The 24,403-nt window shown below is 50.3% G+C and overlaps 1 protein-coding gene across 2 annotated transcripts in view; it reads right to left on the bottom strand.

Moving 5' to 3' along the window:
- The window catches only part of PMEPA1 (prostate transmembrane protein, androgen induced 1), a 42,953-nt gene extending 20,107 nt beyond the window's left edge, over positions 1–22,846 (bottom strand). For both annotated transcript variants that reach the window (XM_065645929.1, XM_065645930.1), the window contains exon 1: positions 22,311–22,846. In XM_065645929.1, coding sequence (XP_065502001.1) covers positions 22,311–22,413 — 103 coding nt within the window. In that variant the 5' untranslated portion in view covers positions 22,414–22,846. The remainder of the gene's footprint in view (positions 1–22,310) is intronic.
- Positions 22,847–24,403: the final 1,557 nt, after the last annotated feature.

Genomic DNA, 24,403 nt, shown 5'->3' with positions numbered 1-24,403 from the left:
AGAGGGGGAAATGTCTTCTCACCACAAACATGCATCTGCATGATGTCTAGACAGTCATAAAAAGGGCAATTAAAGTACTGCAGGCTGCAGTAAGCTAATGTCTCCTCTCCCAGTCTAAACAGTTGAAACATACTGTACTAACTTTGAAAAAAAAAAAAACCAGGATAGAGAAAGACAAGTTTGTAAGGAAAAAATGTTTTGAAATTCAGTTTTAAATAAGCCAGTAAATTAATTCAACCTTGTCAAATCTTTGCCTTATAACATATCAGATATTCCGCCTGCGTCCTGTCTAGACTGCGATAACAAAGGGCATTTAAAGCCCTGCAAGATGCGCTGACAGAGTAGCCATTTAAAGATGCAGTATTGCTTTCTCCATCTAAAACGATTTGTCAGATGGAGTTAAAATGAAAATGATAAGTAATCACTCTGGTTCACAACCATTTCAAAAGAAAAAAAAACCACAAAAACCTCACAGCTCATAGATGTAAATCCCACTAAAATAATTCAAATGTATCATTCCAGTGGGATTTGTTTGGCCTTTTTTTGGTAGCATTTGCCTAGGGTGGTTTTTTTTTTTTTTTAAATTTTATTAATCTGAGATGTCACTAGCTTTCTGCAGCACATGCATTTCTAAATAGGAGTGTATTACGTTTGAAAAAGCCAGCTCTGAGTATTAATTGATTTATTGCTATAAAATGAAGACTTGCAGGGTTAACATTTGAAAATGATTTTTTAAAATTTACTTAAAAGGAAAAAAATGAACTATCTCACATGAGAGAAACTGGCCAGTCTCCACCACTGATACAGTTCAGCCTGGGCAGTCACTGTCCTCAGGAGAGCAAGAGAGAAAGAAAAGTTAAAGCAAACTATGTGGGTGTGTACAACGTGGGGTTTTTTAACTGGGAAAGGGCCGTTTTCTGGAAAAAGGGGAAAACAGATATAATCCTGTCTAACACAAGAAACACTCTCCTCCCATCCTGAGCTTTATCAGCTGTTGGAGAACCAAAATCTCAAAAAAACCCTATACGCAATATAGCTGATCTGGCTTAGCAGGACGGCTGACACTGCCCATGGTAGAGCAAGCACCTCTGGGCACCCTGCAGGCACCACTTTTAACAAAATGCAAGACTGACTTTTAAAGAGTTTATTTTGTTGTGACATGAGCAGAAGCCCCTGGCGAGGGAGGGGGCTGGGACGTGCCCAGACCCGGGTCCGGCCGCACCATATGGTCACCTCTGGGGGCGGACACGGTGGGGAGTCACCCCTGGAAGTTCAACACCAGGTTAACTGCAGTTCCTCTCCGCTCCTCACCCGACAGCATCCCACCACCATCACCTCATCTGCACCTCCCTCTGTCTCCCCACCCTTGTTTCTTAATTATTATTTTAATAAGACTGTTTCCAACTTCACTGCTCATTCTGCAATAGCCCAAGGGCTACAACTGTTCATTAGACAGAATTTCTGCCTTAATTGCACTGACACAGATGTGTAGGTTATCTGGAAGAAATTACTAAAATGAGCAGTAAAGAATGGGGCTGGATGCTTTTCTTCCCTTATGGAGAGTTTAATTTAGCATTATTTCCCCCACGCCCCATACAAGCAGCATCACTGCGGGTCCACAGAGGAATTAACCCCAAATTGTCCCTGCTGCTACAGCGCACACAGGTGCAATTTGCTCCCCAGGCCGCGCTAGGCTTTCTGCAGGGGTAAAAAGTGCATACTTGCCCTCAGGGGCTGCAGACGTGCTGGGGAAGCACCAAACCCCGGCAGGGCAGGAGGCGATGCCACCGCTGCCCCAAGGCTGGTGCCCATCCCCACACCAGCACCGCAGGTACCAGCACTGGGGTGGGAAACAGGCCCCCTTGGTTCCCCCCTCAGCCTGTGCAAAGAGATAAATCACCAGACACAGAAAAACACCATCGCTTCTGCTCAACGGCACCCAGGCTTCGAACCCGCCACGGTTGTGCAGCTGTCAAATCAGCCATGGAGTTTACATGAACTTCCTCTGCAATTCATGTTGGCGAGAGCCAGACATATAACAGCCTTGGATTCACAGAGAAATAGCTGCCAGTGTTATTTCTATTTAAAACCTCTATTTGAGCTCCATACACTCATTCTTCACACATAATACACATGCACATATACACAAAATGCAGAAGTGAGCCAGATCCAGAAGGATTTCACTTCACCGAGAGCGCTGCCTAATAGGGATTTCAGGTTTTGGCTCGCTGTTATTATTTAATAGATTTTAATTCAATAATAAAAAGTATATACCTGCCAATTTTTTGTTAGGTCTTCTTGCCAGGGAAGGAAAAAAAAAAAAAAAAGAAAAAAAAAAGAAACCATGCAAGAAACTTGCTATGAACTTATTTATCAAACTGCTCCTTACCCCAGGCAAGGGGCTGCTCTCCGCACAGCACCCAGGGACCCTCCAGCCAGCCAGGGTGGGCTGGGGCGGGGGGAACAAGCAGATGCACATCAAAGGTTCAAGTCCTATCTCTGAACATGGCTAAAAGCCATCAAAAACGTCTCCTTCAGCAAAACTCATCTTTGATTTAAAGAAGTGGGGGGGGCGGAATTTCACAAATGCTTCATATCAAAAAAAATTCTGCAGTAAGGGAAAAAAACCCTTCCTTTGTTGCTAGGTGACTTATTTGCCTTGTATCTGCTGAAAACCTTTAAAATTCCACCATTATATTTTAACAAAACCCTGAGACTGAAGCACCTCATGCTAAAAAATCAAGAGACAGAACCCATCGGTTCTATCGTTCATTTGTAAGTACTTTCCTCAGGCCTGACTTCGTTTTGTATCTCGGTCCTCGAAGCTTTTTGGCACTTTGCTCCAGACTTACTGGCAAGGGCTAAAAGGTTTCTGTTTAGCTGGTGTCAGCTGAGCATCTGTGCCTGCAAAAACTGGCATGGGGGCGATCCCAACCGCATTTCAGAAGCACATTTCTTTTTTGGGAGCTGTCACAATAATTTTAAGCCTGGGCGTGTTTGGGTAGCGGGGTGACTCCCTCCGAGGGGTCCCCATTTCAGTCCACAGCAGAGCGCCTGATTCTGGGAAGCATTCCTGACCGGCGGAGGGAAAAGGAGCTGGGAACACTCCCTAACCTGTGACCCTGCTAACAAAAGGCAGGGAGAGCGTCTAGACCTCCAGTCTGCCGGGACTGAAGGGCAGCATTGTGCTGCCGCAGACACGGCACCGCGCAGGCTGCGGGACGGGAGCGATGCAAACCCCAGCTGCGGACACCCCCGGGCATCGCCCCAAAACGCAGCCGGGTGTCGAGGGAGGGAGCCCAGGCACAGCCCACCCTTCCTCGCTGGAGCTCCCAGCTCCCAGCACAGCTGGACCCAGTGGAGATGAAGGAGCTCATTGGATTTCCAGCCTGGGTTTCCCTTCCCCGCTGTGTATTTCAGACACACCATCTTCACACTCCCAAACTCAACCATCCCGCATTTCAGCTCCGTGCAGATCACCAGCAGGAGAGAACAAAAAAAAGTGTTTCCTTTCACAGAGCCTTTATGTTTTGCTTTCCCAGTCCATCTCAGTTAAAAGAGGACAAACCAAGATTTTCCTCTCCACCAGACCTGGAGATCAGCTCAACATTAAAAACGCTGAATTGGAGATCCAGCTCTGTCACGTATTGCTTGTGCGACCCAGGACAAGCCCTTTGGCTTCTCTGTGTTGTAGGTCCCCACATATAAAAATACAAAATACCCTAAATAAACCCTAGAGCTAATGGCAGGTTACTGCCAGGGAACTGCGCACAGAGAAAACAAAAGACCCATTACAAGTCCTCCTTCATCTCTGCCAGAAAGAAAACACTCTTACCCAGTACTTCAAGAGATGCATTAAAGGTGAGAGAGCAGGCAGGATTTTTAGGGACGCCCCGGCAGAGCGGCGAGGGGAAGCAGACCCCAGCAGGCACCCTTTATGTGCCCCAGGACAGGGCGGTCCCCAGGCTGTCCCCAGACCCTGGCCGTGCTGCCGCAGGGAGCGGGAGCAGGGCTGGTCCCACACCGAAACACGCCGTTGTCAGCCAGCAGAGCAGAACTTCCAGCAAAACCCACGTGAAGCGAAAATCCCTAGTTTCACTCTTCCCAAAGGAAAGATCACCTCTTAGAAACTGTTTTTTCTGCCAGAAGATGTGCTCCACACCAGCTGCACGGATGCTGAAGCCAGAGGAACGCACGTGCACCCTGGGCATCGGCAGTGCCGCGGGCGTGGGCACGCTGCTCCACACGGGACCCGCGACCCGGGGTACGGCCAGCTGCACGGTCCGCTCCCAGGCTGGACCTTCAGGGCTTACAGCCTGAAGCCAAGCTAAACCAGCCCCAGCAGCTGAGGTAGTTTATTTAGTCATTAAAAGCCTACTCCCTTCTGATGGGAGGTGAAATATTAACAGCTGAAGTTTAACTACCCTGGTAGTCACCTGATGCCAACCCTTCATCAGCACACCATACTGCATCCATCCCTTTCGACCTAGAGAAAAGGTGGGGCCAGGGAGTTTCTTCTCTGCCTGCCTCTACCACTGCTTTCCCCATTTCCAAACCATCATCCCTCCTGCAGCAACTCCTTCCCCAGGTGCTCTGGGTCCCCAGGGCCACCAGGGCACCGACACTGCCTGCGGAGCCGGGAGCTGCTGCAGGACCGTGCGCGGTGGCACCGGGAGAGACGCCACGAACCTGCAGTCTCAGCGAGGTCCAGCACAAACTTCCTCGCAGGTGGCACCTGCCATGGCAGCAGCTCCTCTGCTGAAAACCGCATGTGATTTATTTTTGGTACACGTGCACTGGGGTTTTTATCAGCAGTGTGCAGCTATGGAAACAAACCCATTTAGACTAATATAACAAAATGTCCAAATCCACAACAATAAAATAAAGAATGATGCATATTGGCATTTTCACAAGGGAGTGTTGCAACCAGTACAGAGCATGACCAACCTTCTGCAAAACAGGGGAGGTCTGTGTGTCCACTTGGACAGAATTCTCCCAAACCTCTAAGAAATCAGTAGACACCGCATTTTCATCTACTTATGTGTTTTCCTTTGTGATTTTTGTTTTGTGCAAACGTTCCGCCCTGCCCTTTGATTTTAAGGAGTGCAAGGACTGCATCTCCTCCTAAATCAGATGAGTGGCTCCTTGGGGAGGGCATCTCCTCTTCCATACCCTCCATACCTATTTCTAGTCACCTTCTGTGAGAGGCAGGGCTGCGGACACAAGACCCAACAGAAACTGCTGCACCGCTTTTTGCTCCCCATGGGGAGGACGGCAGAGCTCATCCCGTCTTAGCATGCGACAGAGATCCACAGCCCATTCACAGAAACTCCAATAAGCCGCCATCCACACCAGAGGCATCCAGGAGTTATCAGAAGACAGTGAAACAGTTTAAAAACTCAAGGAAAGAAACAACCAACCAACCAACCAACACAACAATGAAAGCTAAACCTCCCTTGGGTCAGTCTCGGGTGATGCTCCCTGCCCAGGGTCTGTGTTTGACTCCGGTTTCCAGAGCTTTAGCCTGGGGATGGGCATGGGCATCTCTCCCCGCGGGCTGCAGCTCCTGCCAGGGCGATTCGAGCAAGCGGCTGTGGGAGGTGGGGATGTCCGGCGATACCGGCCCCGGCTGTAGCTGCAGACAAGGACCCAGACAACAAAGGCGAGAAGCCATCCCAGAGAGGCAGCCGCGTCCGGCAGACCCCGGCGTTCAGAAGCTTGGGAAGACGTTCCCGTCCCTCTGGGCACGCGCTGACGTCTGCAAACGCAGCTCCTCGCTGGGCACACAAACCGGCAGCAAGATCACTGAAGTGTCCTGCGCTGTATTCCAAATATCCATCTATTGAGATTAAAAATCCCCAAAGAGCACAAGTGTGTAACAAAGGAGCAAGCAACTGGAGACTGCAGGGGACAACTCTACAACAACAACAAAAATATATTTAATTTTCTGTTAATTATATTCTAAGAAAACTGCATGTTTTCACTTGCATCTTTGCCTCCCTGAAGTACAAACATACACACAAAATGGGACAGGGAAGACCAGGGAAAGCGAGAAGAGCAGCACAGCTAGAACACATCCCTGCTCACACGCCTTCCTAAATCACAGGACAGGAAAATGGGCGCAAGTTTTACGACAGTCGAGCAACCGCAAACACCTTTTGCTCGAGTGAAAACGCCCCGAGCTACGCTGCTCAGCGCAGCGCGACAGTGGGGCTCCCTCCGCCCACCTTGCTTATCTGCTGAAATCTGTTGTTTTGAGGCATTAATATGAAATAAACATAAATAAATGACTGACTGCTGAAGTACACTTCCCTGTGCGAGTGTTGCAGCACCGGGGCTGTGTCTGCCCTGGCCTCGGGCTCCGGCTGCTCCCCTGCCCGGTGTTCGCCCCACAAACGCTGCTGGTGGGACCAGTGGTGTCTTTTTTGCGTAAGAAAAGACTGGTTTGCTGCGCAACTGAATCGCGCCAGCAGGCTTGAAATAAAGCAACTGAAATAATTCTTTTTTGTCTTACTTTAGATTACAACTTTTACTAATAGATGCTTGATAAAAGTCTAATGATTTGTAGGTATTATAAGCACGTTTAAGATTTGAGTGTGGTTGTAAGCCAAAGTCATAAGTTCTATTGACTTCCCAGGCTCTATAACAATTGATTAGACGTTTATTAAAATCATTTATTCACCACTTTTTAATACTTTATTTAGCCGGTTCTTCCCCAGCAGGCTTGGGATACCACATTTGAGCAAAGAGGCCTCACTTTCCAGGTACTCTCATAAATTCAATTCTAAATTGAGAGAGAGACCCATAAATGTTACGACAATGACTTTCTAAACCAGAAAAGGCTCTTTTGCAAACAGGTTCAGCTCAAATCCATCGGCCTGGTTCAACAGGGCTCTCGACGTCTGGTTTTGTGTGTCCTGAACGTGAGCAGCTCCTGCCGCACTCAACAGAAATCTGACATGCCCTGACTTAAAAAAAATTCAGGTGGTCACACTACTTCCATAAAATACACTGAAAGTTGCTTTCTTCGATGCAACGCTGCTCATCACTTCGCTAGAGCAACAGCAAACGGAAGAGCACTTGTGATTAAAAAGACATTCAGCTTTTGAAGATGTTCCTACATTGAACAGCAACAGAAAAAAATCCCACCCAAGATTACCAAAGTGCAGCCAGCTGTCGGTAGGCAAATGCTGGGTTTGCACAATCAGGCTCTGAAGACACCGCGGCATCCTCCCCCAAACAGCCGGTACCCGCTGCTCTCAGGGCAAGGCACCGCACCACCCGCTCCATCACGCCACTAACCCCGGTGTTCATAGCACAGCAGCTGCAATCATGCAATCAGCCTTCGTAATTAGATCTTGGCAACTCTTGAAATACTCCACTTACCCAGTTTACCTGGAAAGGTGCGACCTAAACATTCAGTGCCTGGAGACATTTGAAAGAAAAACAGAAAGCATCCGTCAGTGATGGGAGCCACCTCCAACCGGCTCTGTCCCCTCCTGGGGACTCATTCTTGAAGAGGCCCCCCCAAGCCAGCAGTGAGGAAGACCCACAGCAACGCCTTGCGCAAAGCCCCAGCTGCAACGCCCAGCAGAGGCGTTTTTAAGGAAGGAACAAAGCAGCAAGAAGTTGGGAATACAAGACAACTCGTGCCTTCCCTCTCACCCGTCAGTGAGCAGTGCATTATCATCTGGAAAACCGATGGGGTGACGGGACACAGGTCCCCCCGGCCCCCCTGCACAACCTCAGCGCCTGGCCAGCTGCAAGCCAGGCTGGGCGAGCGCTCTGCAGCCCCGCGGGGGATTTCACCAGGGAAGACCTGTTCTTTTATGAAGCCCAAAATAACTGTCTGTCACTGATAATAGTTAATTGGTACTAATTAGTGCGTGCCACAGTCTGATGCCGAAAGAGTCCTACTGGCCTATAAAAGTGGCCTTTAACCCAGGAGCAAAGGAGGCTCCAGCCACACCGAGCCCAGGCTGCTGCTCCCACGACACGTTCGCATACGAGTGCAGAACAGGCTGGGAGGCTGGAGAGGTTCTGTTAACACATCGTTCCTCCCAAAGAAAGCTTTAAAAAGTTACTTTCCAAGCACCTGAGAAGACAGAGATAAGCAACTTCTCCAGCCCAGGAAAAGATGAAGGGTCAGAGAGTCGCTGTAAATCACTGCGGCAGCCAAGCGACGTGGGACACGCAGGCTCAGAGTCGGCTCCCTGATTTTAAGTCACGTTGATTTAGAGGCACGAGTTCAGATGTATCACAAATCAATGCTTCGCCCGCAGGAGGAATTAAGAAGCGACGACGCAAACACGCAGCGTCGCCTGCATTCGCAGGGGCAGCCGACACAGCACGGCCGCCCCGCGGGAAGTGGCACTGACATCAGTCCTGACGGGTAGGAAAAGAAAGGAATTCTGCCGAGCCAAACACCAGCGTGTGGCAACAAGCTGTGACCTCCTCCTCCTCCTCCTCTTCCTCGCTCCTCCGCAGCCAGCTTGCTGCACAGAGCCCTAAAAGGGGTGGGGGGCCAAGGGAAAAGTAGAAGCTGAGCGTAAGCGGATGCCCAAAAGGTGCAGGAAATGGGAAGTCAGAGGTTGAGGAAAACGGCATCCGTGCCTGCGGCTGGCCGGGTGAGGATCAGCTGTTGCCTGGTTAAACTTCCAAAAGGGTAGGAAGCAACAGCAATGCCCCGGCCGGTGTTCGGCACTGCGTGCACCCCAGGCATGACACCCTGGGCACACACGGACACATCGCCCCGTCACACAATGTCTCGCCCACGACATTTTTGCAATGGCCTGGGATGTGTGGGAGAAGCGAGCCTGAGGCCTCTGAAGTCAGGCGGGATTTCAGGACAGGGTGTCTCGTCTCCCTCTGAGCTCACCTGGCGCTCACATGCTCACATTTGGCCTTTTGGTTTAGCCATGCATTTTGCCAACTTTTTAAATGCAAATGAGAATTTGCACTTAAAGTCGGTGCTTTAAACTTGACCAGAGCCACCCTCGGCTCTCCTCCCTTCCTTCATATATGCATAACTTTTGGGGTTTTTTTATGCAATCGGCAGCAGGGAAGAGATACAGGAGTGTCTGAGCAGTCGGTGCATATTCCCTGTGGATCAGCGCCCAGAGCCCTTCTGCAGCCACAGTCCTGCCAGACGACTCCATGTGAAGGCTGGCTCACGCTGTCTGCCCAGGAACGCTGTCAGCAGCAGCGAGGAACCCGTAATTATACTGGCTGGACCAACACCTGCTCGTGGTTTTGTCTTACGCTGTTTGTGCAACCAAACAGCCTGCCAACAAAACAAAGATGTACTTAGTCTAAACAGGTGAAAACATGAAACAGGGAATGGAGCTGCCGTGTTTGTCCCACAACACCTGTGTGCAACACATGGTGGAAAATGATTTTTGGGTTAGTCTGCAAGGAGGCTCCAAAAGCAGGTAAAAGCACTGCACACGCTGCAAAGATGAGGCTTTGCTGCGGGAGGAGGGAAGAGGACTGCCCATCCCCAGACCCAGCTCCTGGATCTGGCCTCACATGGTGGTGCAGGACACATGGGTATCTTTAGGAGGCTGTAACATCAGCACCAAGAAGCCTGGTTTGCCAGCAGCACAGCCAGAAGTCCTGCTGAACCGAGCATCCCAAGCGGGACGGCACACAGGACCGGGCAGATGAAACCTGCTCCCAAAAGAGCATCGAGTCAGGTTAGAGCCAAGTGCCCATTCCCATGCAGGGGACCAGATCTTCCCTGCAGCGTTTCTCACCCATGGAGCTCGGCAGCAAGGTGGGAAGCACAAATACCCCACAGGACCAAAGGCAAAGACCCCAAAGGAGCACCTAAGAAAGCCTCAGCCTTTGCTGCCTTTCTGCAAAGCCAGGATCAGCTCCTAACTGCACCAAGTCACGCCCAAGATATGCTCGCCCGTCAGCAGATGGGATTTATTGTAGATGATTCGTGCTGGAATAAAAATATCGGCCGCACCTCTCACAGCATATTTACTGAAAGCCACTAAACTTTAAACAGAGGCAAAAAGTGTATCCCAGCAACATCTGGAATTTATCTCTTCTTCTGAAAAAAAAAAAAAAAAAATCACACCCTATTCTTTTCGAGAAAGAAAAGTGATTATATAGAATTATAATGCTGGAAGAAGATAGAGAAGAGCAGAGATTTTCTTTGAAATGCTGCTTGGACAATTGAAAAGGGATAGTTTCAAAGAAGCAGCAAATCCTATCTCAGCTTTTTCCGCCCTGTCTCACAGTGCCAGGCTTTCCTCCCATGTGTTGGCTGAGACACTCTTAGGAAAGCACGTTTTCATCCTTGCAAGACCTTTGGTAAGCTAGAAGGAAAACCTACGCTAAGTCCCAACTGGTCAAAGATACACCAGACTAAAAAAAATTATTCTCCCAACTCCTGCCAACAAGATTTGGAGGAGGCTTCATTTTCTGTGGAGAAAAGCCACTTAGGGACCAGCTTTCCAGAAGAGGATGGGTCAACCTTCACCCAAGAGAGACGATGCTGTCTCTCCAGACAGAACGGAAAGGCTTTAAATATAGAAACAGGAAAGACTATCTGGATTTATATGAGGATGTAAAGTCAAAATACGATACCCTCCACTTCCCCAGGCTCCCGATCCCAGCAGGGCTGGGTGACAGCCCCGCGGCATCGCCTGGCCCGGCTTGGACCGGGGAAGCCGGGGTTCAGAGGGAAACCCGCCCCGGCCGTCCCCGCGGGGGAACCGCAGCAGCCACTCTCATGCCAAGCCCACAGAAGCAGCTCCAGCTACTAAATCACCCGACGACTTTAACTGCATTGATCAGCCTGGGACAAAAAAAAAAAAAAAAAAAAAGCAGCAAGCTGCAGTTCTTGGCATGTGCACAGTTAGGAGGGTATAGCTGCAAGAGTTTTGCATTTTTCACCCGTTAGTAGTTACAACCATAGTAAGACAGGCCCCTTTCCCTGTCCGGCCCCAGCACCGGGCGGCTGAGTGCTGCAGGGAGAGACAGGAGGGCAAGCACGGGTGAGAGCAAACCCCTGCTCCAGACACCTTCCCAACAAAGCAGAGCCTCAGCAAACGACAGGTATGTCTGACTTCGCAAACGAGGGCACGGCTGTTTCTAGAACCGGTCCCACTACTTGGGCTCCTCAGCCCCCATCTCCTGGGCTGCACGTGGACTGGATGCAGGATTCCATCAGGACATTAAACTCAGAAGCTGTAAAATCACTGTGCGAAAACCAAATTATACCTATTTTCGTAACAGCCAATTTAAGCTTGTATTTAGGTCCCCTCACATACCCCTACGTTACATAAAGCATTTCTTCCACTTGAAGTGTAGCTTTCTAAAGGCCATTTAGCTTAATTTAATAGATGCTTAACGTGGATCTGCAAATCTCTAGAAGCGTAACCAAGGAAGACACACGGCTGCAAGATACAGCGTGATCCAGTCCCGAGCAAACAGAAAGGAGGGGATGAAAAGCATCTCCAGACCCATGAACCTGCTGCGACTGGAGTGTACTTGTGGTCTGAAGAGCAGCAAAACCCCACGGTCAAGTCAAAAGAGAAATTCCCGAACATCTGCTGGCGGCTGTTAACCAGGCTGAGCCCAGGCAGCGCTCTGCAGGCTGCACGGCAGGACGGGTCCTTCCCTCGCCGCATAACCAAATTAGCTGAACGGAGCCCACTCAGGCGTGCTTCCCTCAGATCTGAAAGAGCTGCTTTCTGAACTTAAATTAAATAAATGCAGTCATCTTTAAAAAAAAAAAAAAAAAAAAAAAAAAAAAAGCTGCACTAATAAAAAGCTCGTAGTGAATCTATTAAATTGAGGCAGTCCATTATGTTTATTGTTCCTTACAATTCAGGCCCAGATGGCAAGTCAATGGATGTTGAGAAGTATTTATCAAGAAAGCCCAGGAGAATGATGAGGATTAAAAGCTACAAGTAAAACAGAATACGGTTGTACAGTCTGCTCTGTGCCTCGCTCAGAGCACGTGGGACCCCTGTCAGAGACCTCTGCCCCCAGTCCTTGTTTTTGAGCCCATCTCTGGCACGTCAGTCGACAGGACACTCATCACCTGCATTCACAGCCAAGGCGGAAGCAGGTGCAACTTGTATGTACTGCTAGGAGTAAGTCACACTAGAGAAATGTAAAACACCCACTGCATTACACACCAGTGGTATCACGGTTACACACCTCGCGTGTGTGTCTGAGCACGCCGGGGAGGGAGACACTGGACTCGAAAATGCATCTTCCAATTCAAGCAAAGTCCCATTACTGTAATATAAGTGTAACAATAAAAGTGAGAATCCTGTTTGTTATATGGGAAATTGTTGCAATTTAAGGTAATTTTACTCTGAATTGTGTGAAGCAAGTGTCCATAAATCGTTTTGTTCCTTAAGTGTCCTAAAGGCAGCATCCAACAGGCCAAGGTACTTTCAGAGCTCAGCGCTGAAGAGCCTCATCTGTATATGCTGGTCGAAGTTATTGAAACCAAGAGACCACCCTTGGTAAGGTGGAATAATGGTGGAAAGAATGAAAAACAACATGGGAAGAGCAGGATCTGCTCCTCCAGGAAAGCAGCAGAGACATCTCCCTTCAGCAACGCTGAGCCTATGCAGCCCAGGCGAGCGCTGGGGACACGGATGCCCTCCAGCTCTGGAGAAACTGGGTCTCATGGCACCAATGCTTGTGAAGAGCACAAGTAAATCCAGCCAGGTTTCAATTCTGCAGTGTGCATGAAGAACAAGCCCAGCCCAGGGTCATTTAAGCAGCTGAGCGGTGGTTTCATCCCCGCGGCTCTAACAGCCGGGACCCCCAGCACCACGGGAGGCTCAGCACAGCTTCGCTTTGGGGGGGGGGGGGATTTTTTGTTTTTATAAAAAATAACAATATTAATCATAATATGAACCAGAAACCACTAAAGGGGAGAATTTCCAAGCTCGCTCAGCACAGAGCCCGGCCCGCAGCAGACCCGCTGGCGAGGGGCTGCAGCAGCTTCCCCGGGACTCGTCCTCGGCAGCTGAAGCCACGGGTGCATCACACACGGATGGAGGAGGCAGTGAGCAGATTCAGGAGGACGACTGTATGGACTCGGGCTTGGAAATGTTAGTCTCAACACTCAGCGGTTAGACGTCTTTTGGGAATTCATCCAAATGGCACTGCTTCCTTCCCGCTTGCCCTGCAGGTAAATCTCGCATGTGGCTTACACAATCTGTTGACTTAAATAAAACAAGGGCAGAAGAAGAAAGCTGTTCAGACATCAGGAGAGGCTCATCAGTCCTGTGGGCAAAAGTCTGGGTCACTTGGCGCTCCGCGGCGCGCTCCGTGCGTCAGCCCCGGCCCCGTCTCCCTGCGCGACAGCCCGTCCCGCGAGGGTGCAGCACAAGTGGTCACGGCATTCAAATTGCCAGTGAAAGGACAACGATGACACGTTGCCAAACTCTTCCATATTTTTGGCCAGTGCTGGAGCTTAAATCCAGTTTACAGAAATCCGAGTCTATGAGCTCTGTGCTCTAGTCGAGCCCTTTAGAAATCAAACGCAATCGAGCAGCGACCGCACGGGTCTCCCAGGGCTCGGCGAGACGGAGCCACGGCCGCTTCCAAACGTCACGGTGCTGGTCCGCCTGTGCCTCCAGCTCACCTCCGCGGTAACGCTCATCCACCCTGCGGACCCGGGATGTTTCTAAATCACCGTGAGATTACCACGTGCTCTGCAAGTGCAAGATGTTGTTGGACAGGCTTCTCTCAGGTGCGAACGCCAGCTGCAGCGGAATGGGGCGAGCCTGCAGCTGCCCGCATCCATCTGCCCCAGGAGCGCTTCTTGCCCCTGCTGTTTTCCACCGCTAGTCTCAAACTCCCCCCTTCCCACGTTCAACTCGGGCACCCAAGTGCGAGCCCTGGGGCCCAGCAGGGGCAAACGGCCTCCCCCAAAGCAAAAGGCTAACATCTGAACAGGGAAATTCGGACTCAGCTGCAGTCAGGGCTGCTTTTGTTAGCAGAGTTACATAGAGGAAAAAGAATTCTCTCGATTAGTGAAATGGGACAGAGGTAAAGGAAGGCTACCTTGTAAGATGCAGGTCATCATCTCCCCGAGATGTTAAAGCACTGAAGATGCATTTAGAAGGAAAACTGATTCACCGTCTCTGCTAAGACGTTACACAGCAATTCTGCCCGATGTGCAAAAGAGAAACACTATCGCTGATCATAAACAGCAAGTTAACTAAGTATTAGGTCAAATTCTGCATGTAAAGCATATAATGATTGAGGTCTGCAACAGCAAAGAGACAGACTTTGCTACTACAAATACTTACAGTGCAAGTTAACATCTAAATCTCAAGGAGAAGAGACTGCCATAGCAGTTATGATGGTGAGCTCCTTCTGAGGAAAGCTAGACACTCAATCCATCTCTCATATCAGACCTATGCTAACATTTACATAGGACCTACTGTTGTGATCTTTAGCAATGAGCAGATGTGGTTTTGAGTAATGGTTAGTGTTACTTAACTGGTTATATTCGCTAATGTAATTGACACCTATTCCATCATCCTTAATACACCCACTTCTTTCTCCGATACCATAAATAGATTAGAAAAGTTTCACAGATGGCCATGACCCCATTTGTTTGTGCACTTAGCCATGTATGAATCACTCTTGGCTTGTAGCAGCACTCTGGAATTACTGAAAGATAACTAGTCGGCACAGACACCAATAAATGAATCATGCTTTCCACAAGACCAAACCTTTGAGCTTTTACAGACTCCAATTACAAAGTAAGAAGAAAAGAACAAAGAAATTACTCAGTCTATTTGCACAAAGTCATGCAGAGTTGATTCATAGTTTTACAGAATTATTACTAACAATCATTTGTAGGGGGTTAGAGTAACAAACCAGCTACTTGACATATTGGACAGAATGAAGAGATGGAAACAAATCCCCAAACTATGTCCTGCATATATTCTTGAAAAGCAGTACTGATTTTTGTGCAAGTACCTCTCTTCATTCTTGGTATGCTCCGAGCCTGGAGGTTAGCCGGCTTTCCTTCTCCAAGGCTAACTTCTGCTTTGCTGGGTTGCTTAGCCCAGGTCTGCAAATGTGGGAGATCCTGTTGCGCCTGCTGACGCGCACACACCTCGGGCCAGCAGAGCATCGCGGGCACGGGTCTCACACATGGATCAGAGAACAGCCACATGCAAAGCACTTGCCTTTCTAAATGTGCGTTTTTGAACGTATACTGCAAGTGAAAAATTAGCCAGTCTGCGGCATTTTATTAAAGATATGTGCGAGACTGAATACGCCAAGCATAAATGTGTGAACCATTTGAAAGCACTGTGGACATCCACCAACAGCGACAACTTGTGAGGCCAGTTTCAAGAGATGTGCACAGTATCTTTATGGAACACCACAGCCTGTGACGACACTAACAAACAAGAGAAAAACCCTCTTCTAGATGGAGCATAAGCCTCGCCTTGTATCAATGAGAAATTGGAAGTCTGACTACTTGGAGAAAAAGGGGACACTGTGTGGATTACAACCTTAGCAATGCTGCCTTGCTGAATGCAATGAAAAAGTAGTGTTAAGTTAAAAAAAAAAAATCTAAAGGTGATGGTGGACGTGGTGCCAACCTGAGCCTGCAATATGGACCAGGGCGCTGGTTGCAGCATCTCTGAGCAGGACAGCTGGATTTACAAGTCCTAGTGCCAGCATCCTGCACCAGGGAGATATACAGAATAACAAGGATAACATCCAACCGCATAAAGTCACTGACAGTTTAAATTAAATGTATACACAATGCTCTTTCTCTAAGGCCTTCCAGTGGTGCTACTCTTTACATGTAACCGAAGACCCAACTTCACGGGCTAATTTAGCTTGCAAATGAAACGTGTGCACCAGCTGAACTTGGTCCACAAGCAGAGAGCTGCCACTCTGCTACAGAAGAGGCCAAAAACAGCACCAGAAGAGCTACCACACAGCTCTAAATCAATTTGGAAAAACTTGTTTATTTGTCCTCACCCTTAAGGCTGCCGATTTCCCAGCAGATGTATAAACCCTACCCTCAACTGGCTACAAGAAGGAAAGATGCCATGCAAGACTTAAATGAAAACCTTGATAAACATTCCCAGTTCCTACCCTCTCTCCTACTCTAACCATACTACATAAACTAATGCGATTAGCTCCCTTGTATAAGAACACACAGGTGACAACAACCTTCTCCCTCCAACAAGAATTTATCTGAGGATGTGCTGTAGACAGAAGGAGAATAAAAAGGTTCGCAACACCAACAGTACTGCATTGCCTTGAGACACCTTGAGTCACTGGAATCAAAGTCTTCAGGCACAACATAAGACTAAAAGGATGCATGTGCTAAACAGGTCCTTTAGAAGGAAAAAAAAAAAAAAGGCTAAATCAGGAACCTGCAATATTAGGTGAATGCTTAGACAAATGCTGTACAACATACCACAGCAAAAATGCTAATGCAAGTTTAGGTTTCACACTGGAGATATTTCAAAAGATCTGCAAAGCTTTTATAGTATTTAACATCTCTACTAATTTCCTTTTTGGTGTAATCATAAATTTACTGTAGTAGCCAAAAGATCTGGGATGAACTACAAGTTCTAGCTGGCTCTGAAGCAAACAAGAATACTGTGTGCTGTTACTATTTTCTCTCAAAACATACCTCTGCAAGACTGACTTAAAATGAGAAAAGAAATTGTGAAACTGCCATTACAAAGAAGCATTTAAAATGCAGATCAAAGTGCTGCCTTAGAAGCTGTATTCCTTGCCAAATCATCAAAGCTCTCTTTACTCTCCATAGCTCCCCAAATCCTCTGATTTGGATGATAAACTCCTACAGCTGAAATTTATCTGCTTTAAAAAAAAAAAGTAAAAAATCCCAAACCCCACAACTCCTTTCTCTGGTTACCAACTACTTCGTCAACCAGTTCATTTTGAACTGCTTTCTTGTATTACTAAATCCATTAACGTCCACAACATGTATGTGCCTGTATGCACACCCAGCCAGCACCCCGACACTTTTTAGGGTGCACAGGCGTGTGTCCTCATCCTGCCAGCGCTGCAGCAGCCCGGGCAGCTCATCCCTGCACGGCTCCATCACACCCTGCACTCGCATTGCTCCCCAGGATGCTCCCAGGCCCGTCACAGCGAGGAAGCAGCAACGCGGCCGCCCACGCCGTCAGCTCTGGAAGACGGAGGTGATGGGTCAGACCTGCTCTCGCGGGCTCTCGTGCTGAAAATCCTCCCTCTGCCTCTCTGGGGCTGTGCTACTCGCAGCCAGAGCAGGTCTCTGATGTGTTTCCTCACCTGGGATCTGCCCAAGTGACCTACCCAAAATAATTATAAAATAATCACTCCAGCAATTTAGCCGCACAGACAAGAAGAGTGCTGCACAAAACGTCCCCGCCGACATTAATGATTCCTTTGCTTTATGGACATCTGGGAGTGTGCTCATGGTGTGAACCAAGTTTCCACTTAATTGCAGTAAAGTGGCCCTTGTACCTCCCTCCTTCACAGGCTTTCCAGCCAGGTTTTATGACTGTAATGGAACAGACGCGCCGCGTATGGGAGAACTTGAGGGATCTGATAAGACAAACCGCACATCACGCATGGGATCTCCCTGCAGGAAGGAAGCTGGTAGTCAGTTTTTACACGGAACACCATTGCAAATAAATGGCTTTTTTTAGCTAATTAGGGTTACCAAATTCTGACGGTTGCTATTACCCAAAAGAGGACCAACAGACATGACTGTAGAACGAGTTACTCAGGAAATAAGTTGGATTGTAATTACTGTCTGTTAGTGACACCATGTATTTTGGTACTTCCCTTGGAAAGGCTTCCTCACGTCTATCCATTTAGAACGTAGGTTTACAAATTCATTCTAAAACTGGATTTATCTAGCCACCAACTTTCAGCCTGGGAAATCTAAAATCATTAGTATATTGGGTGAACAACAGGAAATGAAAATAAGTAAGAACATACATTTGCAGGTACTCTTTATCTGCAAAGCAAGCAGCAGCAGTTCAGCTGATTCAATATCCTGAAAATGTGGAGGTGATCCCAGATCCTACCTTGGGAATTGCCGGCTTTAAGGAAAGTCCTCTCACAACCAGGATCTGAAAACATACTACTAAATAAAACGAAGGCATCCAAAGGCTTGTTCAGGGGGGAGGGATGGCACGAGGTCACAGGACTTACTGTGTCACACGTCCTGCTCTGAATACACCCTGACACTGAGTGAAAAGTAAGAATTAGCCATCCAAAGTCTTCATTCTGCACTACATGTGATCGCCCCCAATTACACGGGATGACTTCTGGTGCCGTGTGTCCCACCGTGCAGCACGACGCGCTCCAGGTGTTCAGCCAGAGGAAAAAAACAGAGCTTGGCGATTTCCCTCCTCTGCGTCTTTTCATTCTCCCATTCAACACCGATTATAAAATACTAAGATTAAAATCACTGCCTGAGGGCAGAAAATAAGCTGTAATTTGAAGACCCCTGTGCTCTCCAGGCTCAGGGAATTAGGACTTTCCCTGCTGCCCTCGGTATGAGAGGTGAGACCCGCAGAGCTGGGACCGCAGACCGTCAGCATCCCTGGGGATGGCCAAGGGCACCCACACACAGTCCTTGCGCCACCGTAAGCAAAAGCCATCCATGCTCCACTCCTCCTGGGTCATACCTTGGGACGCTGATCTTGGCAAAAAGCCGCGCTTGTCACGGAGACACGGGCAGAGCCAGACACGGTGACCTACTCAGCTTGGCTAAAGTCAAACTGGGGTGCCACAAACCGAGCATATTCTGTGCAAACGCTCTCTAGCTCGTTACAACACTGGTAGCAGCCCTGGCGCCCCTCCGTGTCCCTGCCTCCTGGAGGAAAATTTGGAGGGGGAATAAAGAAGTACATGGTTATTATCGTCTTTGCCCTGGAAGAAGCCATAACTGCTGTTGACAGAGTGTCAGGAAAGAAACGTATTTGCCAAAAAAGCAGTCTGAAGTGATCCCTGGTTGAGCCATCTGCATTTGGTTTGTTATTAAACCAAAGAATGTGAAAACCTAGAAGTCCTCGCTTGGACAGAAACCCGCTCTCACGGTTCGCTCACCCCAGCCGGGCACGCAGCTCTGAAACCAGCATCCGAGCGCTGCTGCCAGCCGAGGAGAACGGCCCCGTCTCCTTGGGGAGACGCAACGACACCCCTTAACCTCCCGAACACTTCGCCTAAGGTCACTGCACCAGCAAAGCCTCTGCCGACAGCCGCCCGGCCCAGGGAGACACCTGCCCTCCTGCCCCGCGGCTGAAGTCATCTGCTCACAGGGATGCCCGCAGAGGCAAGATCCCCATCCCTGGCACCCAAACCCTTCGGGAGAAGCCCCCGTGGGGTGCGGCACGGCCCTGGGGCAGGCGTGAGGCCCCCCCGCCGCTGGGGCCGTGGTGCGGGCAGGAGCGGGCAGGAGCTGGCGTTTGGCGCTGGCCCAGCCGGCAGCCGAGCCGCCCCGGGCAAGCGAGCGGGGAGGCAGGCACACCACCTCGCTCCGCTCCCTGCGCCAAATAATTAGTTATTTACAGACTCTTCCGCCACGACAATCACCCCTGACCTCTTTCACCCAGCCGAAGCGATTAGAGACCGCTGCCACAGACGTCTGGCTGCTTAACGCCGCCCGGCACACTGGCACTGCGGCCCCGGCGGCGGGCGAGACTCCGCGCCCCCGCCCCCAAAAAGCCCTTTTCTAATCCTAATCTGGGAGCGCCACACACAGAAACCAGCTGCTTCCTCCACCGCAGCGCCACAGCCTGCCATAAGGAATAAAGCCTGCAAAGAAATATTTTTGGGGATCAGTTGTACAGTTAACCTAATTAGAGGGTGAAATTAAAAGAGTTTACAGTTATGCCACTTTCCCGAAGCATTCCTGCGTGGTAACTTTTGGCTAGAAAATTAAATGGCATCTGGTGGTAGCTGCTCTGAGGTTCCCTCAAAGTCGTATTAGGAAGATAAATGAAATCAAGCGATTGGAGAGAGGAAAAAGCTGTATAATGAATTTATCTTGGGGAGGCTCAACTCTGTCCTTTCCACTGAACCCAGGTGGAGGAAACGATCAGGTAACAACCCTGCAGTGCAACCAAAGCCCTCCCATAGCACAGAGGTGAGCTAACACCCCCGGCATCGGCAGGAGATAAATAAATAACATTGGCAATAAAGAAACCTCTCCGAAAACGAAATGAGGAAGGGCAGCGTTAAGAGAGCTCGATCCAAGGCTCCCAGGAGCTAATGGGAACTGAGCTCCCGAGTGTCAGGACCCGGGAGCTGAGCAGCTGACACAGGGACAAGGGCAGGGGACACGCTGGGGAAGGTCCCCGGGAGCCGGGTGGCGTCAGGCACCGGGCTCCCACAACACCCGGCTGAATTCGGGCAAGGTGTCCTCCCGGGTACTCCACCGTCCCCAGCCTCCCACCCTCCCCCATCCATATCTGGCACCTGCCTCCTACCAAGCCATTCACACACTGAAAAAATGGGGAAAAAAAAAATATAAAATATGCTATTTCTAAGAAGTCAAGGAATTAAATTAAATGCCTGAGCTGTTCCAACGAAACCTCATGCCAAGAGTTAGACTGGAAGAGAAGCTTTTTCTTCAAAAGACATTACACATTTTAATTCACAACTTTTATCATAACCATGAGCCTTGATCAGACACAAAGTAAAGTCTCTCATCCTTGTAATTCTGTGGAACTCAGTTTATGTTCACTAACAGGCTGACACAAAAAAGAACTGTATCTTCATTATTTATACACTGCTATTGGTATGCACATCTAGCCCGGCCTGTTAAAGTCAGGAAAGAATAATGGTCTATTCAGTACCGGTAGTGTTAATAAAAATCAGGCAAATCCAGCTTAGTTTTGTCTGAACACGAATGAGATTAAATCAAGATTAAATGTGCATGCAGTACAAAGGGTATGGTTTATGGCAAAATTCAGAATGAACACATTTTAGTACCCAGTATACAAATGCCTACAGACCTTCTCCAGGACTCAAGACACCTGAATTAAACAACGACGAAACTGGAGAAGGTGAAGGCAGATGACACTGGACAAAAGCCATCCAAAATACCAAGGGACAGATGCTGGCTCTGAAATACTGCTCTGCAACCCCGCTGAAGGTAACGGGGCAAACCCTGTGCTAGCAGAAACAGGCACAGCTCTGCTGACTTTCCCCTACAAGCACCGAGCGGGAGCCTGCCCCATCGCAGCGCCAGGAATATATGCAAAATCAAGACTCTTTCCCAAGTTTTCATTTTGAGCCATTTTGCATTACTTTGTGTAGGTTTAGATTTCACAGCACAGAACAAGGTGTCAAGCAGGGTGCAATCCTGACAACCTGCCCAGCCTGAGACGCCTTGAAAAGCCTTCACAGGACAGACCATTCGCTTTAAATTGCCAGAGAAAACAACTTATTTTTCTTTCCTAGGCAAAAATATCTTTTCTCTCTCACCTCCACGCACTTCATTTCCAAGACAGACAGAGAAAAAAGTAGTGGATATTTAGGTCAGGCACTGTACTCACTGCTACTCTGCAAGAGTCGAAAAATATTAACAAAAAAATCAAAAGCAAATAGCCCTTCACGACAAAAAGCCCCCAGGGGCTGGAGGCGGGGGAAACAGGTTCCCAAATATAAGCCCTACTCGGGTCTCCGAACCGCAGTGTTTCCCCCACCCCCAGAACCGAGAGGAAGGTGATTTTTACAGCGGGGCTGCTGAAGTCCCCCGGGCGGAGGCTCGGGCGCCGGGGCCCCCCAGCATCAGGGGAGGGAAACGCGTGGGGCAGACACCGGGGCTGGACCAGCCGGAGCATCGGCGGGGGAAGCGGCGAGCTGCGGGGAGGGATGGAGCCGAGATGGGGAAGAGCTGGGATTTCCCGCCCCGATGCCGGGAGGGCGAGCGGGGAGAGGAGAGCGCGGGAGCGGCCGCGCTCCGCGGGCAGCCCCGGGGAGGCTGCGGCCGGGCCGCCCCGCCAGCCCGTCCCGCCGGGACCCGCCCGCCCCCGGTGCCGCTCACTGTCACGCCGTGTCACACTCGCCCTGGACACCTCAACAGCAACAGATGAGAGATCAGAGAGCACACAGAGGGGCAAAAAATAAAATAAAAATAAAATCACTGAGAAAGCGCAGCGCGGGCTCCCGGAGATGCCGGGAGCCCCCGCGGAAACTTGTCTGCCCGCGGCGGGGCTGCCGGAGCCGCCGCGCACACCCGCACCCTCGCACCCACCCGCACTCACAGCCGGGGAAGCCCGGGCCGCCCCCGCGGCAGCAGCAGGACAAGTACTTACTGATCTCCATGCTCTGGAACAAAGACCTTTTGCAGTTGCATGTGCAGGACACATTGGGCTGAAGAGCTACGGCCGTGCTGTTCAGACCCATGAAGTTATACATTTAAAAAAAAAAAAAAGAAAAGGAAAAAAAAAAAAAAAAAGAAGGCGACGGCGACACAAAGAACTTCACGGCCGCCGAGCGCTCTCCGGGCAGCACCACATAAAGCCGGGGCTCCTCCTCGGCGCGGGGGGGGGCGGGGGGAGGGAAATGCAGCTGCGATCAAAAATTGGAAATAAAACACCCAGCCCGGCGCAGCGCCCCCCGCAGCGGCTCCGCTCCGCTCTGCTCGGCGGCTGCTCCGCGCCCCCTCCGGCCCGGGGGAAGCGGCTGTGCTGGGCCCGGCCGCGGCAGCCCCGCACTTTTGTGGGGCGCGGCGGAGCGGCGCGGTGGGAGCGCGGTGGGAGCGCGGCGCGGTGCGGTGGGAGCGCGGCCCGCCCGCTCCGCCCGCTCCGCCCGCTCCCCGCTCCCGCTCCGCTCCCGCCCCCCGCGCTCATTCACGGCCACGGGGACGCGGCCGCGCGCCGCCGCCAGCCGCGGGCGGGCCCGTGACGTAAGCGCCAGACGGGGACTGCCCTTTCCTCGCGCCGCCGCCGGGCGGGCGGGGGGGGGCTCGGCGGGCGCGCGCCCCGGGCTGCCCCGCGCGCGGGACCCGCGGCGCCTCGCGCGCCCCGGGCCGGTGCCCCCGGCGGGTGTCGGGGCGATCGCGGCCCCTTTGTCCGGGGCGCGGAGCCGGCGCTCAGCGGGTCCCGGTCACCCCGGCGGCAGCTCCCCGGCAACGGCGGGGGGGTCTCGCCCGCCCCAGTGGCGCTCACGTTGAGTTTGGGGGTGATCGTTGCGCCGCCCAGGCGGGTGCTGCCGTGCGCGTGGGCTGGCAGCGCCCGCCGCTCCCGCCCTGCTGGGACCTCCCGCTGGTTTTGCAAATCGGCCCCAAAAACGTCTGGATTTGGCCATCCCCCCCCCCAGAAAAAAAAAACACATGCAGGCCGAGGTCAGGCCCACGCCGCCCACCCAAGCACAGCGCCTGAGACCCTCTTTGGTCCCAACCGCAGCACAGCCCCAGGTACCCCAGCACAGGAGCCGCAGAGCTTTTGGCTTTCTTTGCGCAGACAGTTCCCAAATGCAGCATTTCAAAACAAAAAATGGGGAAGATCGGAAGAGAAATGTGGGGGGAAAACCTGTAAGAGATATTTGTCCATGGCAGACCTCGGCAAATTCTGTTTGCTCCAGTGCTACTGCAAACAACAATCCTGCTTCTGCAAAGCTGAAAAATTATTTCAGATGAATTCCTGTCTTTGTTTCAAACTGCCCGCTTTAAAATGGAGCAACCTCATTCACTTTTTAGACAGGTAAAAGAAAAAACCATCATCCCTGAGTGCTCAGTGTGCCAGGTTTGGCAGATTTTTTTTTTTTCTGGGAAATAAACTTGTGGAAACGAGGTTTTATAATGAAAATGCTGAAACAAGCTTAACTATAGTGGTGTGAAGCAGCTGTTATAATACTTGGTGAATCCTATTACTGGGAGATAAAGACAGCTATAGTTATAAGAAGCCATATTTTCTCATAATTCTGGATAGCTCAGATCTAGGATTTGGAAGTCTCTGAAGTCCCCAGCTGGGGCTGTGCTCCCCAGACATGCTGCCTGGAAGGTGGCACCGAGAAGGGGACAGGGACAAATGCCACGCGAGACCCCAGATCTTGCACGAAGCTGTAGAAATGGCACCAGACGGATAGTGTCGAGGGTCAGGTCAGGCACGGTGGCACTCACTGGCAAGGTTTAACCTTTATCCCCCCCCTCCCAAAAAAAAGAATTTATTTCTACATTATTATTTACAAACTAACATTAAATATGTGCCTGGGCTTTACTCCTGCAGCCCCATCTAGTCCTGTGAAAATACCTGAAGAGAAGGAATAAGGAATTGCCAGGTTGTTTAATCTTTTACTGTTTGCCACTCAACAGATGGTAACTCCCCACAATTACTAATCCAAAGGAACCACGGAAGAGGATCTTGCGGCTCAGAGAGAAATGAGCTGGGAGAAGTTTGTGCTCCCC

The sequence above is a fragment of the Caloenas nicobarica genome, chromosome 15, assembly GCF_036013445.1.
Source record: "Caloenas nicobarica isolate bCalNic1 chromosome 15, bCalNic1.hap1, whole genome shotgun sequence".
Lineage (NCBI taxonomy): Eukaryota > Metazoa > Chordata > Aves > Columbiformes > Columbidae > Caloenas > Caloenas nicobarica.
Note: the sequence above shows the minus strand (reverse complement) of the source record. Positions and strands in the feature narration are given on the sequence as shown.